Source organism: Bolinopsis microptera, chromosome 8 (genome assembly GCF_026151205.1).
Source record: "Bolinopsis microptera isolate Bmic1 chromosome 8, MBARI_Bmic_1.0, whole genome shotgun sequence".
NCBI lineage: Eukaryota > Metazoa > Ctenophora > Tentaculata > Lobata > Bolinopsidae > Bolinopsis > Bolinopsis microptera.
The window spans coordinates 4167443-4193529 of NC_087079.1; the positions used below are offsets into that span (position 1 = coordinate 4167443).

Consider the following 26087-nt stretch of genomic DNA (forward strand, 5'->3'; position numbering starts at 1 on the left):
TCACCTAGTGGAACGAAGGTATACAACGTGTAGCAACGTCCTCTATACATGTCGATAATTTCTTTACAGTATGCTCATCACTATTATTTTACCTGGCACACCAGTCCCTGTGCGCGGCGCACTTTTCAAGAAAGAGCAGCGCTCTTTTCAAGAAAGGAGTTTGACGGATGTTACTGGCCCAAAGCAATTAGTGCTACGAAGTAAAGCGCACCGGGCTAGAGTCTATTAACAATATCAAATAAACAAGAGAGGAGCGAACATTAAACTTAAATAATATCATATATATTATCTCCGCGCACGTTTTTACAGCTGTTTCAGGCGCACGCCTCGGCCTTTTTCCTTGCGTACGACCTTGTCATTTTACGTTGTATGACCCGCCGCGCACGAGTGCGCGGCTCCCCTGTACCGTCAGGACGATTTAAAAAACCCACCTAATGAAACAACCGTAGGGTGTAGGGGTCACGACGTGATACATAACTAATACGACCACATTCCAATTTCCAGCTTTCTGATTGACCAACAAATTATTTATGCCGGTGCAATTGCCAAATACTGCAAATTATTTTTGCCGCAACGTAATTTATTTAAAGTTTAACGTTTTAATTTAAGTCTAGAAGCTTTAAGATTTGTAGCGCAATGCACTTAACTACTGGGTCGCGCCGCGCATCAAATAATTCTTCATCAATTAATTTATCCCTTCGGTAGATCGGCAAAATGCACTATTGTGCCTTACCGAGCTGCAAAGAATCGACATCTTGAATCAACTTTAAGATCTGATCAAAAATCAAAATTTAAAAAATAACTAGAACTCCGGCCGTTGGGAAATATTTTAAACGATTTAACATATATTATAATATAACACTTGATTGACGGTGTCAACTGTCATGTCAACCCATCGAGATCGTTGCTCTGCGACGCGAAGCAACAAGCGACGATGTTAACGGGTGATACTCGTAAAATATCTGTTCAACTCGGCGCGCGTCCTGGTGCCTGGTAGGTTGTAAACCTTCAAAATCGATGATGCGAAGTGCAAGAATGCTATTTTGCGCGGCGCGTCGAAGTCCTCTTAACGGGTGATACTCGTTAATATTTCTTTCATATATTATTATCGACGAGTCCAACACGTCGCGCGTCCTGGTTATAAACCTACAAAAGTATTGTATCATGTTGTGACCCCCACGGTCGTTTGACGATACAGGCGGGTCATACAACGTATGACAGTTGGTTAAGTGAGTGAATCCCATCGGATTTTTGTTTGATTTAATCAAACAAAAATGCTAAAATGAAACAGCTTAAATATCGTTTTACAAGCCTGTCACGTGCGCGCGTATAACAAAAATGGTTATTTGCTCATAATTCGTCATATTCTATTATTATCAATTATATATGTAATAGGTATCAGCGTAAAAAATACATTGGTAATTCATGGTATCCGTATACTAGCTTACTTTCACTGTTCACGATCCCACAGCTTACTCATAAAACAGAAACGTATAAGCATGTACATAGAACGGTCGAAATCTAATCAAGCCGCGGTTAGAGCTAGTTCTGGCCTCATGTCACATATACTATGTCGTGCGCAAGGTATAAATATTAAATTTATATGCATGGGGTCGTTCACATGATACTGGATACGTAATCCATTTTTTATTTGGACAATTTTGACTTTTGAACCCACCTCCTCTCTCCGTAATCAGTTTTACACAAAGTTTACACTAGCGTAATCATTTTATTGAAACCCCCCATCCCCAACTGATTACGTAATAATATGCGAACGACCCGTTATGATGATAATTTTGATACACGAATCGGTATCAAATATCGAATATACATAAACTTTAGTTAAGTGTACGTTATATTGACATACGTTGCATGCCACTTTTCGCGCGCCGAAACATGTATCAAACGTTATATTAGGCAGTGATTTTGTAGAAGAGCATCTTGTCTTCATGCTACCTAATGGCGACATTTGATATTGAGTATTTTCACAGATTTTCGGAGAAGATATGAGATAGGAAGGGCTCTTTCTAATTCGCTCGCCCAAAATTATATCACGTGACTTCAGTTTTTATGGTTTTGTAGCCAAACAAAACGGTTTTACATAAATCCTAATCCTAACTCCGAAGCTATCCATAACCCGGGTAGGAAGGGATGAGACAAAAAAGTTTTCAAATGGTTTTTGAGATCATGTAATTAATTATGTAATTATGTAGTTAGTATGTAGTAGTAATTATATTCCTGGGCGCAGATTCTCATGAACAAAGTAAACACTTTCATACTATACGTGTGAGATCTAAGAATAAGTGTGTTCAAATTTTCAAAACAACTGTACAATACCATGCAGGATGAGGAAAAATGGGACGGAATCTGAATGTCACGCGACGATCACGTGTGATATCGCGGGACATTCTGATTCAGGTAAGCCCATGATACGCTTTACTCCATTCGAGTTTAGCTCCGAAAAAGAAAAATACCTCGAAATTTCGCGAAGATTTTACATAGAATCAAAATATAACACCACAATCAACAATTCCATGCTACAGGTCGGGAGAAGCGTGTTAGCCATGGAGATCTGAACGTGCTTTACGCGGCATGAAACCGCGCGACAGCACGTGCAGCCTGGAAAAGCACGCATCTCACAGGTCCCATAAACCATTAACACATATTGGCTCTAAAATTAGGGGGCAAATCAAATTTTTTAATCAATTCCCACTTCTCTACAATTCTAGCTCAAGCAGAGGAACAGAGAGAGCTGGCAAGCAAATTAAGAGCAAAAGCGGTTTTTACAAAAACAAACTCCTAGCAATTCTTTCAGTCTTTTTAAATCTATTAACGTGTCTTCTTATCTGAAATAGAGAGAATGTTAATAAAACTTCAAAGTGGTAAACGAAAGTCTGGAACTCCGGCGTGGAATGGAGAATGAATAGGATAAAAGCTCAATCAAAACATCTGAAAATGAACGAAATTTAAATACTCACTGAATCTTAATGACTTTATGTTCATTCTGTAGCTGTTGGCAGAGAAGCAAATTTGTATGGTTGGGTGTTACATTCTGAAATCCAGGGGGCGCCTGACGCACTCGCTGACCTGACATAGGATTTATCAAAAATTTGAATTAAATAATCAAGAATTAGGCAATCAAAAATCAAGAAAAATGGTAGTCATAAGTTCATAAAGTAGTTGACCTAAAATCTGGATAGTTAAAGCAGTTCACAATATAATTTCGCAATTCATTTCAGACTATCACTCGACTTTTGATCAGAGGTGAGGATAGGTCAGCCAGGTTTATTACATGTCTCTGTTGCAGTGCTCTGTGCCTTAGTAAATTGAGCAATAAGAAAAGAGGTGGGTAGTTCAATGTGTTAGTTCAACTATCAATAGACGATTAGATGGTTTTTATCAATTCTTCTTAAGGAATGAGCGGCTGTATTGTAATATCCGGGTTGACACTACCCCTCACTATGCTTTGTTTAAAGGTACAATATAGCCTACAATAAATAGATAAGATATAACATGCGTAGCTCAAAACCGTCAGCACACATCACAAAATCAACCATTGATAGACCCCTACATCCGCTTGTAAACAAAACGAAGGCTGGGGGAGGACCAAGGAAGGAGTGTGCACGAACACACAAACACACGCACACACAAACACACACACATTCTCTTACACATGTCGTTAGCAGCTCTCCCCGCACCGTACAGTCCCTCACTCCCAAACGGGTTTGGATCTAAACACACATAGGCGTTAGGGGTCGTTATTTGCTTAATTGAGGGGTCGTTATTTGCTTAATTGAGGGGTCGTTATTTGCTTAATTGAGGGGTCGTTATTTGCTTAATTAAGGGGTCCTTATTTGCTTAATTAAGGGGTCCTTATTTGCTTAATTAAGGGGTCGTTATTTGCTTAATTAAGGGTCGTTATTTGCTTAATTAAGGAGCCGTTATTTGCTTAATTAAGGGGTCGTTATTTGCTTAATTAAGGGGTCGTTATTTGCTTAATTAAGGGGTCGTTATTTGCTTAATTAAGGGGTCGTTATTTGCTTAATTAAGGGGTCGTTATTTGCTTAATTAAGGGATCGTTATTTGCTTAATTAAGGGGTCGTTATTTGTTTAATTAAGGGGTCGTTATTTGCTTAATTAAGGGGTCCTTATTTGCTTAATTAAGGGGTCGTTATTTGCTTAATTAAGGGGTCCTTATTTGCTTAATTAAGGGGTCGTTATTTGCTTAATTAAGGGGTCGTTATTTGCTTAATTAAGGGGTCGTTACGTTATTTGTTTAATTAAGGGGTCGTTATTTGCTTAATTAAGGGGTCCTTATTTGCTTATTAAGGGGTCGTTATTTTGCTTAATTAAGGGGTCCTTATTTGCTTAATTAAGGGGTCGTTATTTGCTTAATTAAGGGGTCGTTATTTGCTTAATTAAGGGGTCGTTATTTGCTTAATTAAGGGGTCCTTATTTGCTTAATTAAGGGGCTTAATTAAGGAATCGTTATTTGCTTAATTAAGGGGTCGTTATTTGCTTATTCTAGGTTGTTATTTCAGGTCTCTTAAAAACTTAGAATTTGAGAAAACAGTATAGTAGATGAGTTCATCATTGCAAAACAGCAAGTTATTCACAATGCACACATGTCAAACACACACGAATATTCAAGAAAGCAACAATTTAATGAATTCTTTCATTTCATGTCATTCTGTTCCTCTAGTCAATACTCATCAAATAAAGATAACACTGCAAACTCAATTCCTACAACTACAATAACAACACTAAGGTTACAACAGCCGAAAGAGACTAACCAGAGAAGCTGATATTAGCGTGTGGGAATAGTTCCTGCAGGCCTTGTTGCAGGGAGCTCATGTCAAGTGCGTTCTGCTGGGGGGCGGCGGGAGAGCTGTTAACTCTCCTCAGATCCTGCGGTGAGGTGGACACTATGCTGGGGTCGTGGAGTCTGATGTCGCTGAAGTGAGGCACGGTGGGGGGTGCCCCGTCGTACCCGTTGTAGAATCCATCTGATACGGAGAAGGATTTCTTCTGGTTGAACTGGGGCAAGGGACCCATGTGGGATGGGATCCCCCCAAACAGACGATCCACTGAGTTTGGGTTGTGGTGGGGCTGTTGTAATCCTGGAAAATAATAATAAGTTAGTTAGACCTTCTTTAAAACCGACAGATTCATGAATTTGAAGCTAACACTATACTATTCGATCATCAGATATTTTACTCCTCCAAGTAATAACATTGAGGGGAATGATAAGTGTAATGCTTACCTGATAGGCTAAATGGGGCGAATGGCTGAGAGGGCTGATTTTGTTGAAATGACTGGAAGGAAAACGGCTCTGGTTTTGGTTGAATGTGATTTATAAAATTATTCTGAACCTGAAACATTAAGATTTAGTTAAATCAATACAATCGGTAATTTAACATACCGTTCCTAACATGACTTAAAAGTTTTATTGGTTGTCTCCAAAGACCAAAATTAAATTAAAAACTATAAAACGAAGAATTTCAACAGCTGAACAAGAAAACCGACCTGAAAATGTGATGTCATATTGAAGCTAGGCTGTGTGGTAGTTGTGGGTAGCTGAGGGACTGAGGACGTTGTAGGAGATTCTGAAATATTTACATTATATTAACGGTGAAATGTAACTATAGGTTTCAGGGTTAAGAACAGCAGAGTGTAAACTTGAATTTTTAGTGGTTATTTTTATAAGTTTATTATTTATCATTTATAAGTCGAGAGAATTTCGAGTCTCACCTGAGCCGGCCTGACTTTGATTCTGGATTAGCTCTTCAAGGCCATCTTTACTGATTTCCCAGGGGTCGAAATCTGAGAGAGATAGCGAGTTAACGTCTCTCGGAGAATCCATTTTTAGTGATACGATAGCTGCAGCATATCAATAATTATAGTCCGAGACGAAAGGGAAACTCGTTAGCTTTATGTGTTAAAAGCGATTTCTCGACGGTTATCACCTCTCTAGATGATGCTTAAAACATTTTGACTCTATTGCATTTTTGTACTAAATGCAATACGGGTGTTTTCGGCTGCACCCTTTTTCAGGGTTTCGAGGTCACTTTTGTATTTCAGCCCAGAAACATCGTATAGAGACTATTCCCATACACCAAAATGTGCCCAATAGCCATATTTATGTACAACTTATGAAGCAATGTATACCTTAAAATACTTATTTTCGGAAAAAATTCGGCACTGGATCCGGGCCAGATTGTTGCTTGACCACTGACCAGTACCCCACTTTATAATTATAATTGACTTCGCTGCCTCGACCAATATTGGTCTGTAATCCCTGGATTGAGATGTGTTGGCCGCAGTTAAATTTAGCTAATTTCTTATAATACCGCAGTGGTTTGGTTCCCACTTCAGAATAACCCCATATTCTTTTTGCGGTATTACTATTATGGTAAATGAGCTAAATTAAACTGCGGCCAACAGATCTCAAATGTCAAAAAAAGTTGGCCGCAGTTAAATTTAGCTAATTTCCTATAATACCGCAGTGGTTTGGTTCCCACTTCAGAATGACCCCATATTCTTTTTGCAGTATTACTATTATGGTAAATGAGCTAAATTAAACTGCGGCCAACAGATCTCAATCCAGGGATTACAGACCAATATTGGTCGAGGCAGCGAAGACAATTATAATTATAAAGTGGAGTACTGGTCAGTGGTCAAGCAACAATCTGGCCCGGATCCAGTGCCGAATTATTTAAGGTCTGGTATTCTTAGTACATGTCATAGTTTCATGGAATGAATAAATTAAAAGTTGAATTTTGGTCATTACATTTTGGCTAAATTCGTGCCAATGAAAAATTGTTGGAGTTTTCACAAATCATGCAGTAGTTAAACTTATTTACTAATCACTCCTAAACTAAGCGTTTCTGAGTATATGTTGTGCATGAGTCGGCAATTGCGAACAATTTGCTGTTAGCAGCTGACCCTTTGACCTTTACTAATAAAGAAACCGTAATTTTGAAAAATTGCCCTTTCGTAGGACAAAAATATGCTGGCCAGGCCCAATAAGAGAGATGCCCAATAAAGTAGATCATTCTCCGATTTTTTTAGGTGTTTCTGGACACAAAGCGAGTCATCTTACATCTTGTGACAAATGTTATGTTGCTCATGAGTCTTTAGGACCTTTCTAGTTGACAGTCCAATAGCCCATTTGTGAATATTGTCATTGTTCGCTCGGCAAAAATCCGTTTTTCAGCCACATTTCCGAAAATAAGCCTTTTAGGGTATATTTTGCTTCATAAGTTGTATATAAATATGGCTATTAGGCACATTTTGGTGTATGGGAATAGTCTCTACGACGTTTCTGGGCCGAAATACAAAAATTCGAGTGACCGCGAAACCCTGAAAAAGGGTGCGGCCGAAAACACCCGTATTGCATTTATTTGAAAAATGAGATCGTCAAAATGTCAAAATGTTTTAAGCATCATCTAGAGAAATGATAACCGTCGAGAAATCGCTTTTAACACGAAAAGTTAACGAGACGGCCTGTTAGAATGGTTGGGATCCGACTATTAAATTGAGAACTGCAGAAATAATCTGCTTGATTCAGAAGAGTCCAAGAATCTAATGCGCGCGCGGCGCGCCTAAACACACTAAATGCTTTGAACAACTGACTTTACTTACAAAGTGACAGAAAATTGTAATGCTCACACTTAGTATTCTAGTAGACCTCCGCGCCGCGCGCAGAGTTTCACTTTCATTATGGCAAATATTGCAATATTCCGTGAGAAATTTCTAGTCACCTAATTCGTCCTCTGACGGAGAAGACAGAGAATTTCGTCGTTGACTATTAATTTCATTCCAGTCTGCTGTATTCGGCGGTTCTAAAGAACCCGATTCTCGACTTCCTGCAAAAATGAGTTCATGACTATCAATACAACATGGTAATTAATATGACGCTAATTAATTTACACTGAACTGTCGGTGTAAGTCAAGATTTACTACCACATATTTTTCAAATACCTGAACTAAGGTCTGGGTCGGATATGGACGTCTTGTTGTAGAAACTGTGTTCACTCTCGCTCATGGACCTGATATTACGGTTGTCCAGTAGCTCGGCGGGTTGAGCGCACCACGCGTCGCGCGTAGCTGCAGTTCCACACGTTAAGTCGTCTAGGTGATTAGATTATTAAATGAGATAATTATTACAAATCAGTCATAAATTATCTACAACTCATTACGAGTAGTGGATTTTACGACCAAGTGGGAACAGGGTTAACTCTGCGCTGATAAAACTACTGTTCGTAATGAAACGTTAAGCAAATCGAGCATTTTAACCCGTCAAATTTCAAACCTTTAGCAGTTATTTTCTGTCTTGACATATTCTGTTTCATGGTCTCAGCCTTTTTACTGAAATACCTGAAATGTTTGGGGGTAAGAGTAAAATCCCGCGTATATTGGTGGAATGTGCTAGGAGGGAGATGAACACAGATCCCACACCGCATAATGACATTATGCTGTTTGGGAGTGGGCCAAGGGAATCTCGTTACACTGATAAATGTCTACAGTCCCATGATGTTATATCTTATCAGGTTACGAGATCAAGGCATGTTACGTGTAAACTGTATTGCTATGTAGGTGTCATTTCCGCTTCAGTCAGAACAAAAATCGGACGATGGTTCACGTTGATGGATTTACTTTTTTCCAAAATGGAATTTCTTTCAATTTTCCAGGTTAATGTTAGATGATATAATACGATGACTTAATCCAAAATTGTGTTACAATCGGCAAACTTATTTAAAACTTTATTAATGCAATCAACAAAATTTCTGTAAGCAGTTATGTTAAGTTAACTTACTCTCTGAAGATAATATTCTCGTACTGCTGGTGTTTGCCGGCTTGCATATCTGCTTTAGTGAAACTAGCTGAACTGTCTCCTAATCCGTGTAGATACATACAATCCTGGTAAAAGTGATAATTTTAATATCCCAATTGCAATCTGAGAAAAAATGTTATCTTAGAACAAAAGTATCAAAATAAAGAAATAAACTTTGATAAAATGCACATTTTGGTTTACTATGGTAACGTGTTGCTATGGTAACTATACCTGTTTTGGACAAGGGAGATGTCGGAGGAAGTAACTACAGTATTTTGTCGTACCCAGAGAGGCTCTGTAAAGTTAACACATAGTCAAATGCTTCCTAGAACTCAGCCTGCGCGCCGCTGCCGTGGCGATAACCAATCTACTTATATACACGTGCAGCTACGCGTATGAGTAGAGACGTTTTGCGCCACTGTAGTTTTAAGGCAGCTTGCTCGCAAGCTGGATGAGTTCTCAACATTACTATGAAACTGGAAGTAACAATGAAAACATTAATTAATGGTTAAGAGTAGATATAGTTTTAAAGAGTTTTTACCTTAAAATGTTGTTCTGAAGATACGTCCCGTTAATACCCAACACTGCTTTGAATGCGTCCTGCAATTGATCATATTAATATTACAGTTTCTCAGGATGATGTAGTATCGCAGTTTAGAAAACATGATCTGATATACACATCTTTTATGACAATCCAGTTTTTCTAGATCAAAATTAAATATCTTTTACCTTGATCATCCTTTAATTAAAACCAGACTATAACATTAAAAATCAGGGTGACCCCCCCGCCCCCCTTTAATGGACACACACTAAACTTCAGTAACACACATTAAAAAAGTTATAACAATAATTATGTTGACATAACGCGTATTATCATTATTCGTATAGAGGAACAATGTCACTATCAAGATAATAACTGAATGCATTCTACAGATGATTTCATCCACTACTTGTACACTGTGTGAGCCAGCAGTCTTGTGACTTGTGAGATAGTGGCAAAACTGGCTATTGTTATATTATGCTATATTTATTATTTAAATGAAATAAATCTTGACAATTTGCCAAGCGGCGCAAGTAAGGTAAAGGGGACAAAGGAGAGTATGATTAACAATGCATTGTTGACTGGTACACTTAATCTATAGTACTGAAAAAAAATACAGTAACAATTAAATATTCGTGTTGTGATCCTCACGATTAAATAGGCAGATTATTTACATCTTATCAAAAGAAAAGACATAGTTGTTCTAGATGCTGTCTCTGTGATGGGTTGAAAGTAAGTGAGAATCAGTGTAATGTAACAATTTCTTAATAACAAGGATTGTTTACAAAGACAATAATGTAAATAACACTCAGCTATTGTAGTCATTTACATACCCACAACAACATTGCACAGTTCAATACATAGATAAAAAGTCATTGACTTAATTCTTTCCCAACCTATCCTTAACATGTGAAAACTGATTTTATCATAAAAATCTACTTTTTCGGAAGATTCTCTCGACCTTAAATGAAGGACTAGACTTGCTTAAAGAGTTAAAATCTATAATATTTATAAAATTGAGCTAGACTGCTCTCGTGAGGAATATCTTGGGTGGTAATTGATGGACAAACAATCCACTGCAATTATAAAACAGTGGTGGCATATGACTTAGAAGAATTTAGACGATTTGGACAATATCCTTAAAGTGAAAGTGTCGTACCTCATCGCGGACGTATGTTGCGTAGGCGGTGGCGACTGGTCCCTGTTGATTTAATACACACTTGTGTATTTTACCGTACCGCCCAAAATACTCCGGCTTTTTTAAAATCTGAAGACATTCATGATTAATGGGTATAAAATATAATATAGTTGATCATGCTTGCTTCTTTTTAAAGTGAGTCAAAATCAACTGATTAAAAGTATAAAGTATTATCGGAATGTAAGAGTATCTTACCTCTACGTCCGCTAACTTAGGAGGAATTCCAGTGACAAACACCAGGTTACGCTGCAACACTCTGAAATATTAATTAAGTTAATTAGTTTATAGTTAACTTCATTTGAGTAATAACATATTTTCCTTCATGAATACGTTACAATTTACGTGCGCGCTACAATTTTACACTTCAATCCCATGACTTTCATCACATTCTATATTTAAGTTATGAAATGTAACAGAACAGATGGAATATAACATCTGATCTGGCCAAATAGACCAGAACAATCAACTGTTTTAATAAGGTGGCCAGATAACGCCATTATTTGCGGAGTAAATTAGTAACTCGAGCTGATCCGGGGAGATCATACGTGAAAAACACTGGCGTAAAGTGACTTTTTAAAAAGGACGCTGACTGAATGAAGAGACTGTGCAGTTCTATCTTCACATAATTATATGTAAAAATGTGGAATATTCAGGAATATTATGCAGGTTTGTAGTATCGTTCTGTATTGTGGAGGTTTATAGTGTGCAGGATCAAGATATGTGGAGAATGTAGTATAAAGGATGAGTGGGGTCTGAGCAACACTTGTGACGTCATAATGCTCGCCACATTCAATAAGAAACTAAGGGACTAATAACGTAATAACAATGCCATTGTGTATGTAGGGTGTAACTTACTTGATTATGGTATGCTAAATATTTAACGTGATGCAACATATCTTGGTGTCTAACCAAAACACGCAGAGTAACATTATACCACAATGTAGTTCGCCGTTAAGATAGCAATTTAATTTATGATTAATTAGCAAATGTAAATGTAACTCTCAAAAGTGCGTGAATAGGTATAAAATTGAAAAGATAAAGAGCCGCGCGCCCGACAAACCTGATATCTGATAGATGCTTTCTGCTCTCTGCCATTTTCTGTTTCTTTTCCAATGACCGCTGTTTCTTTTCATTTTTAATTCTCACGATACTGAAGATTCGAAATGCTAGTTCTTTCAACACTTTGATTATATAATAAAACTTTTCTGATAAAATTAACGAAAATGGATTGTTATATTTAACTCTTTAAAGCATGGTACGAAACATTAAGGGATAATTTAGATGATTAACAAAAACAAAATTTAACTAAGTTCATAAAATTGTGTAATATTACGCAATTTTATTTAATAACAATACTTCATAATATGCGTGCTGATAATAAAACGTCAAAACAATCACACAACAGAAACATACGGACAAACAGACGAACGAACAGTACTCACTCTTCGCATGTCAGCGGTTTAAAATTAACAGGGTCTTCCTTGTACTCCTAGCAGAGAGAATAGCAATTAGTATGAGCAGAACACAATCACGTGACATGCCACGTGCCAGACAATACCATATTAGGAAGTCACGTGTGATGCTGTAACAGCGAATAGGAAGCAAGTATGCAACCACGTGACTCAAATTAACCATTCAGAATTTAGATTGCCCCGTCATGTGAGTACAATTTGGAGAATGCGGGTCACAGCACTGAAATTGCACTCATTACGAGATGAAATTTGGTAAATTGTTTTCGGAGCTGATTAGTGGCCAAGAGAGAGAGAGAGAGAGAGAGAGAGAAGAAATAGGAACGGAGAGGAGAGGATAGCAAGTACGTTACAAATAATAAAATCATCAGCTAACATTTCCAAACCACATTAAATAATCCCAATACGAGCAACATAATTTCCCAACACATTATCGTGGATATCAATAATATTTATCTTTATGAATTATTGCTTTCTTATATATACTACGATTAGAGGTTGGTTAGTTAACATTAGCTCTAGCAACGATGATGAAAAAGCCCTTAGCTTCATAAAACAAAGTCCCCTGACATTCTCCAGCAAAAAGCATAATTCACTGATTTCTCTTTTAACTTTGTACACACGTATAGTGTATACCCAGCTAATAAATTTATACTATTATAAACCAAATTAGCTTATCAACATTATTACATGATTATTCAATAATGAGTTCAATTAAATCAGCCTATCTTGTATTACATAGCTATTAGCTATAGGTCGGGTTTACTGTGCAATATATGATAATGTAATTAGTGAGATTAGAGGACGACCCCAGTTATCAAGGGCCAGGGGTTGGGTACATACTCATCATTTGTAGTATACGTAACGGAACTAATTAAAAGTACAGGTTATATCATAATGTCTCCTAATCACGTAATCGGTTGTTAATCACGTGATTATATCAGTTGGTTGTATAATATCTACTTTAAGGGAGGATTATTATACCTGTAATGACGTGTACTGTACATTCTGTGTGAGTAAAGTTGGAAACTGCATTTTTACGACGGTTTATTTTATGTAGACCTCAAAGTAAAATATTAAAGTGTCCGATTTGTTCTTTTATTCCCTTGAATATAAAATGCAATCTTGTCATTAAATGAAGGAGATAGTGAGAGATGTTTCTTAACACTAAAACTCCGTCACCCCGATTTGCTGTGTAAGTGACATATGAATGATAGCTTACCCACCATTATACTGAAAAGGCACTAAACACACCCGCTCTCTTCGACAAGAAACTGGGCACTATTTTAAACGGTACCCATTAAAATACCAACTATTTAGCCTGATTCCCGCTGCCTATTAGGCGGTGATGGCGAGAACCGTTCACTTGTTCATTGTTAGGGCTGCTGGAGCTAAAGAGATTGGCTTGAAGCCTGCAGGGTGGAGCCACGACTGACAGGGAAGCGAGCATAATGAATTTCTGGACAGAAGAGGCGAAAATATAAATTAATAAAAGTTATAAATAAAAATATAAGTTAAGGAAAGTAACCATAGCAAGGGCAGGAGAGAAAGGAAAATGATAAAAACGGAGACTCAGAAAAGCAATAAAATTCGGGATTCAAGTTTTGTCAGTGGACAGACCACGTACTACCTGATGCCCGCACACCACCGGTACCACCCCTAGTCGCGCCTAATTTTTCGTAAAATTGAGGCTAACAATAATTTAATCAGTTAACCTCGCATATAATAACCGTTTCTAAAATTAAAATTTTTCATGGAAAAATTGGACATCCATCGGTTGAAGTTTTCATTTACAATAAATAATTACAGATAATAAATTTAAAAATTTAACTCGCGATATCTCCAGATCGGAACTTTTTTCCGGTGAGGACAAAAACGATTGAGAATTTAAACCGAGCTCTGCATTCTACAACATATCAAAAGTTCTTATAACTGACATCGGACTTAATATGGAAACGGTTGACCATGCTGCCCAATAAATATAATTAAATTTTAAAAGGTTTGCTGCAAGAGTTGGTGCACTTGCTTATTATAACTAGAATGGAGGCGGGGCACCAGTACTTAGTAGTTAGTATTTAAACTGTATAAGAGATATAATAAGATAACCTTTACAGCTCACATATAGCAATAAATTGTGAAATGTGTTGAAATGCCTGTGCTAAGTTAGTTTGATTAACTAAAGAAACTCAATTCTGAATAATATGTTAAGTAAGTTGAATATGTAAACCTCTAGATTTTAACAAAAGTCTAGAAGTAGAAATATGTCATAATGGTACCAAAGTTCGACCGAAGGCAAAGGAATTTATGCAACACAAAATGTGGTAAATATTTTAGCATGGGACCGGAACCAGTCGTGGGTGCGGGTGTAGACTTCGAGGGAGAGCCCGGGACAGGTGGATCTCTGCTGACGATGCAACAAGAAGCCAACTAGACAAGAAGGTAGTAAATAATGTACGAAGGGACGATGTATGTTTAATTCACAAAGAGGGTATGCTGGGTATAAACCACGTGACTTGATCGTTATACCATGTGACAAATGAGACCACACTCAACATGGTAACCTAGGAGCAAAGCAAGCCGCACACACTCACACTCTCATAGCCTCCGTATTAGTGGTGTATAAGCGTTACTTTGTCACGTTACATTATTTTGATTAGTCACGTGGTGCTGGAAATCTCTCTTATTGCCCGCACAACAGCACGTGCTGTGCGCGCAGGTGCACGTGCAATACACTCACCAAACCACTGGCCAGATCCCCGTGACACGTGCACTGGTTTAATAATTGTATTAATTAAAATGCAGGTACATAATATAATCTTATACCAAGCTTGTGTATTAATTGAGAGCTAGGATATGGAGACCGGGGTATGTTTATTCCTCCTTCATTAAGGTATTCACGGTATGCGGCCGCGGGGAATGTATAAACCGACCAATCCAATCATGTTACACTTACAAGTCTTACATACAACCTTGTTTGAATATTAAAGAGTGGTTAGTGGTATATGGAACAGATGTGACCTTACTTTTTCTAGTATAGGTTGTGGTTGCACGTTTTTAGAATATGAGGTGGATAAAGGTGTGTTTCCACCACCGCCTGGCAACCAGTAACCCGGCAACCAGTAACTTCGGGTTATGGTTTGAAATTTCAACAGGTTTTTACAATGTGGTACAGTGTTGACAAGGACATCGAAATAAAAAGTTATAAAAAACTAATAAAAATTTTATATTTCGGCCCAGGTAGTTTGAATGGTGAGCTATGAAATATAAAAACACGAAATAATAAGATTTGCTGATTTTCTGTTTCCGTTTTCCAGAAATAACCTGTCTGAAGGGCACATAATGTTACAATTATTGCACAAGAAAATTTTTACAGGCGATCTTAACTTTCTTAAGCTTATTCTTTTATCGCTCAGTTCAAACCCTAGATAAATCTCGCACATTAGTATTACAGCACATTCTCAACTTAAATATAATTCAACTTCAGTTTCACATTTCACGACCTCATCTTACGAGAACAAGACTAGTTGTTCAAGTCTTGTTCTCTAGACTAGACTAGTACTACTAGACTAGTACTACAAGACTAGTCCTTCTAGTCTTGTTCTTACCACTACTGTACTAATTTAAAAATATTTCTTCTAGATCATTACATGACTCTGTAAGCTCACACACGATAACTAAATTGGCAAGCAAATCTTGCACTGTTTTATATCATAACAGGAGCATTTTATCACGTTACACATCTCTCCAAACCACGTGATCTCACAGTCACATGACCGTATAAGGATACAACGTGACGTCACATGACCAAATATGGTAACCACGTGACACGTTGGTGGGGCCACCTGACTGGCAAACTACCAAGATATATGTACAATAATTCATGTAGAATGAGCAGATTGTGTGCAGGGCAGGTGTGTGTAATATTAAGACGCAATGAAACTAAGTTTGTAATTAGTGATGACATTTTTATGATAACCCCGGTGACATTTTCTATTTTAAAACGCTCTCCTGACAGCCATCAAACAGATATTTTATAATAATATATGTTGTTAAATATGTGAGCTCACAATTATTATTCAAACAGAAAAGCGATATTTATTGATTTCGATACATAACAGCGATGAAAAAAGAGAGGGTAAAGAACTGATCAAATTATGGAATACAATTAAACAAACGAAAACCAAGAGTTCAACCCTTATTAAGATGTTTTATATAATATGTACACTACACACTATACAGCACGCAAATTGAACAACTGCGGCAATAAACCCAGTCTTAATCAGACATTTCATGAGGAACAGGTGTAGATTTAAAAGTTATTTAGGAGTGGTTTAAGAATATATTGACTGACCAAGCAGGACTAAAACGTGATTTTCAATAATGCTAAATATTTGGTATATAATAATGGGGGGGGGGGGGGGGGGGGGGGGTGTCATGTCCGTCTATGTCCGCCTATGTCCTGTCCTTTTTGGATTCTATGAGACAACGGACGTGTTTTTTGGGACATTGGCGGACACGGACGGACATTGGCGGACTCGGACGGACATTGGCGGACTCGGACGGACATTGGCGGACTCGGACGGACATTGGCGGACTCGGACGGACATTGGCGGACTCAGACGGACATTGGCGGACCCGGACGGACATTGGCGGACTTAGATGGACATTAGTGGACATTAGCGGACATTGGTGGACATTAGCGGACAAACATTTTGAGGACTGAAGAGTACTGAAGAGTACTGAAGAGTACTGAGGAGGATGGCTGAGAAGGATGGCTATGGAGGATGGCTGAGGAGGATGACTGAGGAGGATGACTGAGGAGGATGACTGAGAGGGAGGAGAAGGATCAGGAAGACCCAGGAGGAGGAGGAGGAGGAGGACCCAGAAGGAGGACCTAGGAGGAGGAGGAGAACTGAGAAGGATGACTGAGGAGGAGGAGGACTCAAGAGGAGGACTGAGGAGGACTGAGAAGGAGGAGGACTGAGGAGGATGGCTGAGGAGGATGACTGAGAGGGAGGAGGAGGAGGAAGAGGAGGAAGAGGACTGAGGAGGAGGAGGAGGAGAAGGACTGAGGAGGAGAAGGAAGACCCAGGAGGAGGAGGACCCAGGAGGAGGAGGACCCAGGAGGAGGACCCAGGAGGAGGACCCAGGAAAAGGCCCCAGGAGGAGGAGGAGGACCCAGGAGGACTGAGGAGGAGGACTGACGATGACTGAGAAGGAGGAGGACTGAGGAGTACTGAGGAGGATGGCTGAGGAGGATGGCTGGGGAGGATGGCTGAGGAGGATGACTGAGGAGGATGACTGAGAGGGAGGAGGGGGAGGTCTCAGGAGGAGGACTCAGAAGGAGGAGGATCAGGAGGAGGACTCAGGAGGAGGACTCAGGAGAAGGACTTAGGAGAAATGAGAAGGAGGACTGAGGAGAACTGAGGAGGAGGAGGACTGAATAGGAGGAGGAGAAGGAGGGGGACTGGGAGAGGACTGGGGAGGAGGAGGACTGATGAGAAGGATGAGGAGGAGGACCCAGGAGGAGGAGGACTGAGGACCGAGGAGGAAGAGAAGGAGGATGAAGAGGAGGAGGAGGACCCAGGAGGAGGAGGACTGAGGAGGAGGACTGAGGAGGACTGAGGAGGACTGAGGAGGATGGCTGAGGAGGATGACTGAGAGGGAAGAGGAGGAGGAGGAGGAGGAGGAGGACTGAGGAGGACTGAGGAGGACTGAGAAGGAGGAGGAGGAGGAGGAGGAGGACTGAATAGGAGGAGGAGGAGGGGGACTGAGGAGGACTGAGGACTGAGGAGGAAGAGGAGGAGGATGAAGAGGAGGAGGAGGACCCAGGAGGAGGACCCAGGAGGAGGACTCAGGAGGAGGAGGACTGGGGAGGAGGAGGACTGTTGAGGACTGATGAGGAGGACTGAGGACAAGGAGGAGGAGTAGGAGGACTGAGAAGGGGAGGAGGAAGAGGACTGAGGAAGATCAGGAAGACCCAGGGGGAGGAGGAGGAAGAGTAGGAGGAGGAAGCATCTAAATGTTATTTCCATTTTTGTCCGTTTTTGTCCATTTTTGTCCGTTTTTGTCCGCTCTATTTTTTGTCCGTTTTGAAAATATAGGGTACCGAACGGACAAAAAACATGATCCCCCTATAACAGAAAAATTGAACATTTTATTTAGCAACTTAGGTGTCCATTAATGTCCGCCTATGTCCGCCTATGTCCGTCTATGTCCGCCTATGTCCGCCTATGTCCTGTCCTTTTTGGATTCTATGAGACAAGCGGACATAGACGGACGTGACACCCCCCCCCCCCCCCCAATAATGGAACAGATGAAACACGCAGCAAAGGTAGTAAACTTCACGTGTAAATAGCACTACACTTACACGTGTAAGAGAGGTTATATAATAAGACTAAACCACCAGCTGCAGATATCTGATAAAGTCTACATTACAGGTTAATATAGGTGTGTACAGCTTAATTTAATATATTATCCGTGATATAAACATTATAATGTATATATATATATATATATATATTATATAAACACAGGTGATGTATAGTTTGGTTATTATTATTAGGCGTGTACTGAGTGTGAGTGTGAGTGAGTGTGTGTGGTATAGTGGTTTAATTAAACGTATTGTGTGGTCTGATTTCCATGTGTGTACCTGTGTACACTGTACATATATCACGTGGGGTTATTTATAGGCCGATTATATGAGGTTAGTATGAAGTGTAATGGAACACATTTAATACGTTATAACACTGATAAACGTATAAAATACACTCACAGTGCAGTGAAGTAAAACTGAAGTGACAAGAAATAGTTCTGCATTCATTCTACCATTTTACCTCAACAAGTAGTGGGATTATCAACACGAGACTTAAAGCCTGGGGTTAAGCCACGTGATTGCTATATTTGGTCATGTTACTGTCATTTTGGTAGACTGTTGAAATGCTCTGTACATAGGTTTATCACAGTTGCCAGCAGACCGACTTGATGGCCTTTTAAAAACTAACTACAAAACAGGGAAAACTTTACTGTACGGTCTCCGGGAGGATAGTCTCGGGTGACGTCACTAGGACCAGTCACGTGACACTCCCTTGAGTTAGAATTACGCAGCAACACTGCTCACTAAATCCTACTTTACTAAGTTCAGCTTTACCAAGTCATGGGTTTCCTACTGATCAATGCTAAAACTACTGTCAACAACTGTTAATAATTCTCATGAGGTCGTTAGTTTTTCACAGCTCTTGTTTACAGTCTGGAAGTACTTATACAATGGGGATTACTAGAGTCAGATTGAACTCTAACTTTAGGCTTCAACAGTGATCTCACTGGTTATATTGAGTTTTAACTTTAGAGAATCAGATATCTTCAAAACAGGATAAACCCCCTTCATTTTATGTCATAACTTAATATTATGAGTATTGGAGAAGGTCTACATTCTATGACCTATGTCCCCGGGAAGTTTAGCAACTAAACCTTCCCGGAAAATGTTACAAAGTTTGACTTCAAGTAACAATAACTACGGTCAGAGGCCTCCGTTTGAAAATGCTACAGTTTTAACATCGCTCAGAAATATCACTTTGCACTAGGACCACATACATTAAGATAAAGAAGTAATTTGCCCGCTGACTTGAAACAGATATTAATCACATATTGAGGGGTCCGACCATCCGCTCTACTCCTAATATACAATAATTGCAGTTTCACCATATAAAAGCACATTTAATCAGTGAATATTCCTATAACACAGCACATTTAATCAGTGAATATTCCTATAAGTAGAACATTTAATCAGTGAAACTAGACTTTCTTTCACAGAAGCACTACAACTGTTGGTCAGATGGATCTTCAAAGCCTCGCAACTTTTGGGATATTGTAAATTCTACTCTAGTGGTAAAGATAGAGATCCTTTTGAATCCTCACAAATTTTCAGGATATTGTGAACTGACGACTGTGGGCAACATTGTTACATGTCAACCAGTGGGTTACTGAATGGAGTGAAGCTGGACAAGGACCTGTTAAAATGTTAACTCTCACCTCCTATCACCGTGTCAGTGTTATGACAACTTGATGGTCACTCGTAACATGGTGACCACTCAGACCAGTCACTGGTTACTAGTAAGTGGTCATGGAAACTAGTGATCAGTAATAACTTCTGACAGGGTTGGGATAACATTTTCCTCGCAGTGTTTGGGAAGTTGGCAAATCTGTGATCTAACAGGGCCCACTCATAACTTAATATATGGAGAACGCGAACGGTCGACTGTCATCCCCCTGCAGGGGGATGACAGTCGACCGTTCGCGTTCTCCATATATTAAGTTATGAGTGACTATGCAGATTAGCAGCAAGGGGTAACATTAGTTACCAACTTGGTAACCAAATTGGTAACTTGGTAACCAAATTGGTAACTTGGTAACCACCTTGGCCTTGGTAACTTGGTAACCATACGCAGACAGCGACGGAGGAAGCACGTGAGCAGCTGTGGAAGATATGGAGTGACACTGACACAGTGATAACAGATGATTTCATATTCTAAGTCACGTGTCCTGTACAATAACCAATGTGAGACAAGTCACGTGGTCCAAAGAAACACCACGGGACCATATACGGTGATCACATGGTCAGTCAACATGTCTCTGCTGTATTTGGCAGGAGTGTTCCAGAAAAGGAAGGTAGAAATCGGATAAGTGTACTGAATGTCAGAGAGAGGGAGAGAGAGAGAGAGATGAGGTTTCAGTTACAGTGTAACTAAGTGTGCACATTGTGTAACGTTATTGGAACACAAAGAACTGGACCGGGTGCAGTTTATATGCTAATTTGACACATCAGTTTGAAATTAGTGCTTTAGGAGGCAGTGTTAAAGTGTAAGTAACAGTTTTAGAACGCAACTGAGATATTGATAGAGGAAGCGAGAACTCGTACATTGTTAGAGAAGACGGGTAAGGAAGACGTACATATTAAATTGAAGTAGTTAGAAAGGATATTGGAGAGCATTCGGGAATTATGAAAGTCTCCCATCGTCAAAAATACCGCCTTCTATCCAACGTCATTAACATGATTGCAGAAGGAACAATCCTTATGTAATTTTGTGTGAAAGTTAAGAAACGTCACAAGACTGTTTTCTTAGAATTGGAGCAAATAAAAGAAGAGCTATTAAATAAACAGGTTAGGCTTATTCCTTAGATAAAGCTCACATTGCTATAACAATATTATACCATTATATCATTACAGTCTAGGTGTTCTTATCAAGTTAGCTAAGTTCAGATAAGGCAATAGTTCACCAAGGATATCAAATAACAATGGGCTGGTAACCGCGGTGATGATATTAATAATAATGATAATGATAATATTATTACGATGATATAATTATTAATACCAATATAGTGGTATGATATCTACCTTGTCTCGTATGATGAATGATCACTGTGCAGTGTAACTCACTGCAGCTGCACATTGCACACACACAGATATAATGCCCGACTACGCCCTCACTACGCCCTCACAATTACTACTCCCATATACTGATCAGAGTATTGAACATGGACACAATGGCTTGTAATTGTGGATATTATATGGTGCTGTGAGTGCTGTGGTAGTATTAGTGATCTGTTGTTGTTGGATCACACACAACTTTTGTGTGCGCTCGTGCGTTGAGACATGATGGTGTACGATATTATGCGTGTTTCTATGAGATGAAAGTGTTGTACAGAAAAATGTGTGTTAAAAGAAATGAAATAAAGTATGTACATCCCGCTCAAATTGATAAAAATATCAAACAAAAACAAAAATTAATTGTTATGATAGATATCGACTAACGAGATTCAGATGTAATCGAAGTGCGGGAGGAAACATTGAAAAAGTTATACATCAACTATATAAAAGCACGGTCTTGTTAGAATGACAAATCATATAAACTACAAACAAGATATAAAGCACTTTAATCAGATCTGATAACAAGCAAATAGTTGGGCAACATAATCACTGCCACATATATCCGGGAGAGCAGTGAATAGCTGCACTATGCAACAATGTAGGGGATGGAAGATTAAATTACACAAATATCTCAAATTCTTTACACCATACACTAACATTCTGATTTAGTCCCAGGATCAGTAATTACCGCACCTACTACTCCGATATAGGAAGGAGAAGTTTTGAAGGGAAACAGAAACAAGATATAGAAGAAAATTTTATCGGTTGAACTATCGGGCGGATTATTCGTGCGCAGGATCATATTTCAAATTTCATAGTTCTTCTCGGTTTTATTTCTGAGCGAGTGGCAAAACGGTTCATAATGCAATGAAGATTTTGAAGATTCCTGACAATTTATATATATTTTATATTGAGGTGTGAGAATAAGACGTAAAATTGATTTTTCTCAGATTCTGAAAATTTAGAAATTGACGAAGGTATGTTGCGAAACGTCGGCAATTTCGAAGTGCTCAGCGGAGAAAAAAGCTATCTCATTTGCTCTTACTTTAATGTGACCGAGGCAAATCGTCACAACTGCGCAACAACCCCAAATTGATAAATTTCTTTCAACAGAATTGAAATATTTTGTCTAATTGTAGCAATTCGGCGAATAGGAATATTTTGATTTGTTAGAATTTAGTCACGGAAAGAGAATAGAGTATTGCAAAATGCGAATCGTTGCTAAAATATGATATATCAGGGAATAGGCGACACAACAAGAAAAAGAGATTTAAAAATACAATCATAGAATTTAAAACGGCCTGCAGGAGAGAACAAGAATAAGTATAGAGAGCAGGGAATGTAGCCACTCTCAGAAGATAAGGTTCCTCAGAAGATAAGGTTCCTCTGATAAGAGGCCAAATGAAGTGTAACATGGGAGGATTGCGACAATGTGAGAATGTTACAGGTACTAATAACGTGCCTATGATCGGGTACATGGTACCAACGACTTGTGTCAAAGTAGCAAATGTAGCAGAGGAGGACGAATCAAGAGGAGGGGACGAGAGGAGGGCTGGAGGGGACGAGAGGAGGGGACGAGAGGAGGGGACGAGAGGAGGAGACGAGAGGAGGGGACGAGAGGAGGGGACGAGAAGAGGGGACGTCGGTTTTAGCGGATCGAAAATCAAAGATTTCCAAAAAACCATGACGTCTAGATGTTGGAATCACCACTGAGTCAATTGAAGGATCTCCAATCAATTATTATACCAGTCATTCAACCAGTCAATTGATTGAAGCAAATCATAAAAGTGTGACGAGAATATACTTGGAAGTAAGTAAACCCAACGTGTCATGAATGAAACTAGGTATAGTTGATTTAAGAGAGAGGGGAGAACGGAAGCTAGATAAATCAAGTTCTATTATCAGTACAGCACCGCTAATTGAATTGATAATTTGTCTTTGTGTTAATTGACTCCTCCAGAGTAGTAACCATTGTGACTGGCTGGAAGGATCATATTTGATTATACGGTATAATTAACCTTGCTCACTGAGTTGTTAGAGCCACCAATTAGTTGAGATAATTACCTATATTTAATCGAGTTTAAATATTATGGGAGGTTTATTATTCACTCTCCGTAATTATCTGTAATTGGTTGAATAACTCGAGCTATTTAGTTATTGGAGTGGTTTAAGTTTGAGTAATACACGGATATGGTATAGGTACTAGGTTATTATTAACGATTGCGTGGTTTTAATTTTACGCTGATGACAGATTTTACTGGTGAGAAACTAATATATTGATAAATTATTCTTAATGTTATAATAAGTGATTTATTCTACCGTTACGAGAACTCGTCACTCGATCACTAAATTACCAAGATAGTTCGAGTGAAGACTGACGGGGAACGGGTCCTTTAACTTAAGGATTTTTAACATTAACGCTGTATAACCCACATGTAAATATCAAAAGAAGAAATGAGTCAGCAACGACCAGCAACAAAACGACATAGATCGTAACGAGTTAATCAGCATTTAACACAAAATATTAACTCTATTAAAGCAACGAGAAAACCAACCAATAAAAATATCTCACTCTATTAAATTACGTTCAGCATAAAAAAGATGATTTTCTGAATCCTCACTACATTGAACAATCTATCGGATTATTTACATGACCAGTGCATTTTCCAGTTAAAAGTGGTGGAATATGGTGTGATGGTACCGGCAATCCACACTCTACAGCCAACCCACAAGTGGTGACAAAGTTCAGGTCGTGTTTCAGGAGACTGTGAAGGTGATGACTGGTAGCAAATTAGAACATGATGTTAGCTATCACGTGATTTACAAGCGCTCCACACGATCCGAAGTACCATGTGCTCCTTTAACTCTCATCACGTAATAAACAAATGCCAACTACTCTAGACACAGTGCCCAGCCAACCACACGGATTAGTAGACTGTGGACTTAGAGGCCAATTACAAGTTTGGGCAGTTTCGAAGAACATCTCAGATTTCAGTCCAATTATACAGCAAGAACCCACAAAACATTAACTCACACCCAAAAAACTTGAGATTAAAATGTTACTGAACACACCTTAAGTTTGAGATATATAAGCAATATGAATATCTCAACATCTCGTATTGATAAACATTATCAACATGTTTAATAAGGCACCATAACATTATTAAATTCAGATATTTTATTGTTTTATTTGCAGTGACTTGTCACCGACTGACATGGTCACCACAATAGAAAATATTAGAGCCAATATAAAGATTGCGCACTTGTCCCTGGATAAGTTTATTGTCACGTGCCACTCCAAGTAAGGTCATAACACTCCTCAATGAATACATGTACCATATCTTAAAGCCGCTATGATATTAAATGAACTCTCCTTTAGATTGAAACACCGTACAAATGGTGGACATGAACGGTAGCATTTTAATTGAAAACGGTTGAGTACAGGAACAAATAGCTTACAAGCGACCGGGCTGCGCATAATGCGTCTAGCCATGATAACTGTCGGGGAAGCTGCTATCTCAGCAGACATTGAACATGCATTAAAAACTGGGCTATGAACCAAATACACATGAACAGCTGGGATAGTGGGCCGGTGAACAATGCTGTGTTCATTCTGCGCTCACATCTCAGCTCTTTTTTAATACATGAAATTCAGTGCTGGCTGGTGTAATCCATGGAAACTAAACTCAGTGAATGATAAATGAAAGATGAATTAATGGTAAATATGAACACAGATAGTGAGAGTTACGGAGGCAGGCCATGGTAACTATGGAAACAGATAGTGGTAACTATGAAAACAGATAGTGGCAACTATGAAAACAGACAGTGGCAACTATGAAAGTATGAAACCATATAGTGGTAACTATGAAAACGATTACGGGAAACTATGAAAACAGATAGTGGTAACTACTAAAACAGATAATGATAATTATGAAACAGGTAGTGGTAAATACTTAATATGAAGATGTAGAGAGTGGGGATTATGGCCTGCAATTCATAGAGACAGAACGGCAATCGTGGAAACATAGTACAAGTGGAGTTAACTAGTGGTAACAAATAAAACAAATGGTGATAGCCTTGGAAACAGGCTGTGACACTATGGCAACAGGTAGTGGTATTCATAGAAACAGAGCCGTAATCGACGAAACAAATCGCGAGTGGTACAACCATGGAAACAGGTAGTGGTAATCATGGAAACAGAGTGGTAACCATGAAAACAGATAGGGTTTTTTCACTCACCGTGAGACAGAGTTGAGTGGGGACTGAGCCGGTGTATAGAGTTACGAGATACATTTTATCTGATATTATCTGATTGAGATGAGCTGATCCAGGAAACTGTGATGATACGATCTGATCCAGGTTACTGAGAAGATCTGATCTGGTCTGCTTTGTAAGAGGAGACTGGTCTGAATACTACAAAATATAGGACGAGCTAAGCTATCTGAAGGCGGAAATTTTGAAAAGAGCAAGTACTACAACTGCTACTAAAATCTAAACGTGTAGTTACTGTTAGTTAAAGCGCACTACAACAACAAGACACAGCGCTCACTCGCGAAATATGCGCCAAATAAGGCCTGATCTCTCATTAGTTATGTTAATCAACGAAATTCGTCCTC

At 38.9% G+C, this 26087-nt stretch overlaps 2 protein-coding genes across 12 annotated transcripts in view; both read right to left on the reverse strand.

Annotated features, from left to right (window-relative positions):
- The window catches only part of LOC134819273 (protein O-glucosyltransferase 2-like), a 79693-nt gene extending 79134 nt beyond the window's left edge, over window positions 1-559 (reverse strand). Inside the window, exon 1 of the mRNA XM_063829117.1 lies at window positions 554-559. The gene's annotated coding sequence lies outside the window, so the exon portion shown is untranslated. The remainder of the gene's footprint in view (window positions 1-553) is intronic.
- A 1711-nt stretch (window positions 560-2270) lies between these two features.
- The window catches only part of LOC134819271 (CCR4-NOT transcription complex subunit 4-like), a 38427-nt gene continuing 14610 nt past the window's right edge, over window positions 2271-26087 (reverse strand). The window contains exons 1-18 of one of the 11 annotated variants that reach the window (XM_063829111.1): window positions 25711-26031; window positions 12018-12064; window positions 11636-11725; window positions 10771-10831; window positions 10537-10644; window positions 9378-9436; window positions 9068-9131; window positions 8819-8922; window positions 8315-8379; window positions 7984-8133; window positions 7764-7868; window positions 5752-5823; window positions 5527-5606; window positions 5264-5372; window positions 4794-5120; window positions 3672-3731; window positions 2979-3087; window positions 2271-2846 (exon numbers count right to left, since the gene is read on the reverse strand). In XM_063829111.1, the coding sequence (XP_063685181.1) occupies window positions 2843-2846; window positions 2979-3087; window positions 3672-3731; window positions 4794-5120; window positions 5264-5372; window positions 5527-5606; window positions 5752-5823; window positions 7764-7868; window positions 7984-8133; window positions 8315-8379; window positions 8819-8922; window positions 9068-9131; window positions 9378-9436; window positions 10537-10644; window positions 10771-10831; window positions 11636-11725; window positions 12018-12064; window positions 25711-25764 (1668 nt within the window). In that variant the 5' untranslated portion in view covers window positions 25765-26031 and the 3' untranslated portion in view covers window positions 2271-2842. Of the gene's footprint in view, window positions 2847-2978; window positions 3088-3661; window positions 3732-4793; window positions 5121-5263; window positions 5373-5526; window positions 5607-5751; window positions 5824-7763; window positions 7869-7983; window positions 8134-8314; window positions 8380-8818; window positions 8923-9067; window positions 9132-9377; window positions 9437-10536; window positions 10645-10770; window positions 10832-11635; window positions 11726-12017; window positions 12065-25710; window positions 26040-26087 lie in introns of those variants that run through there. The other 10 variants (XM_063829113.1, XM_063829112.1, XM_063829106.1 and 7 more) reach the window with 10 other exon arrangements.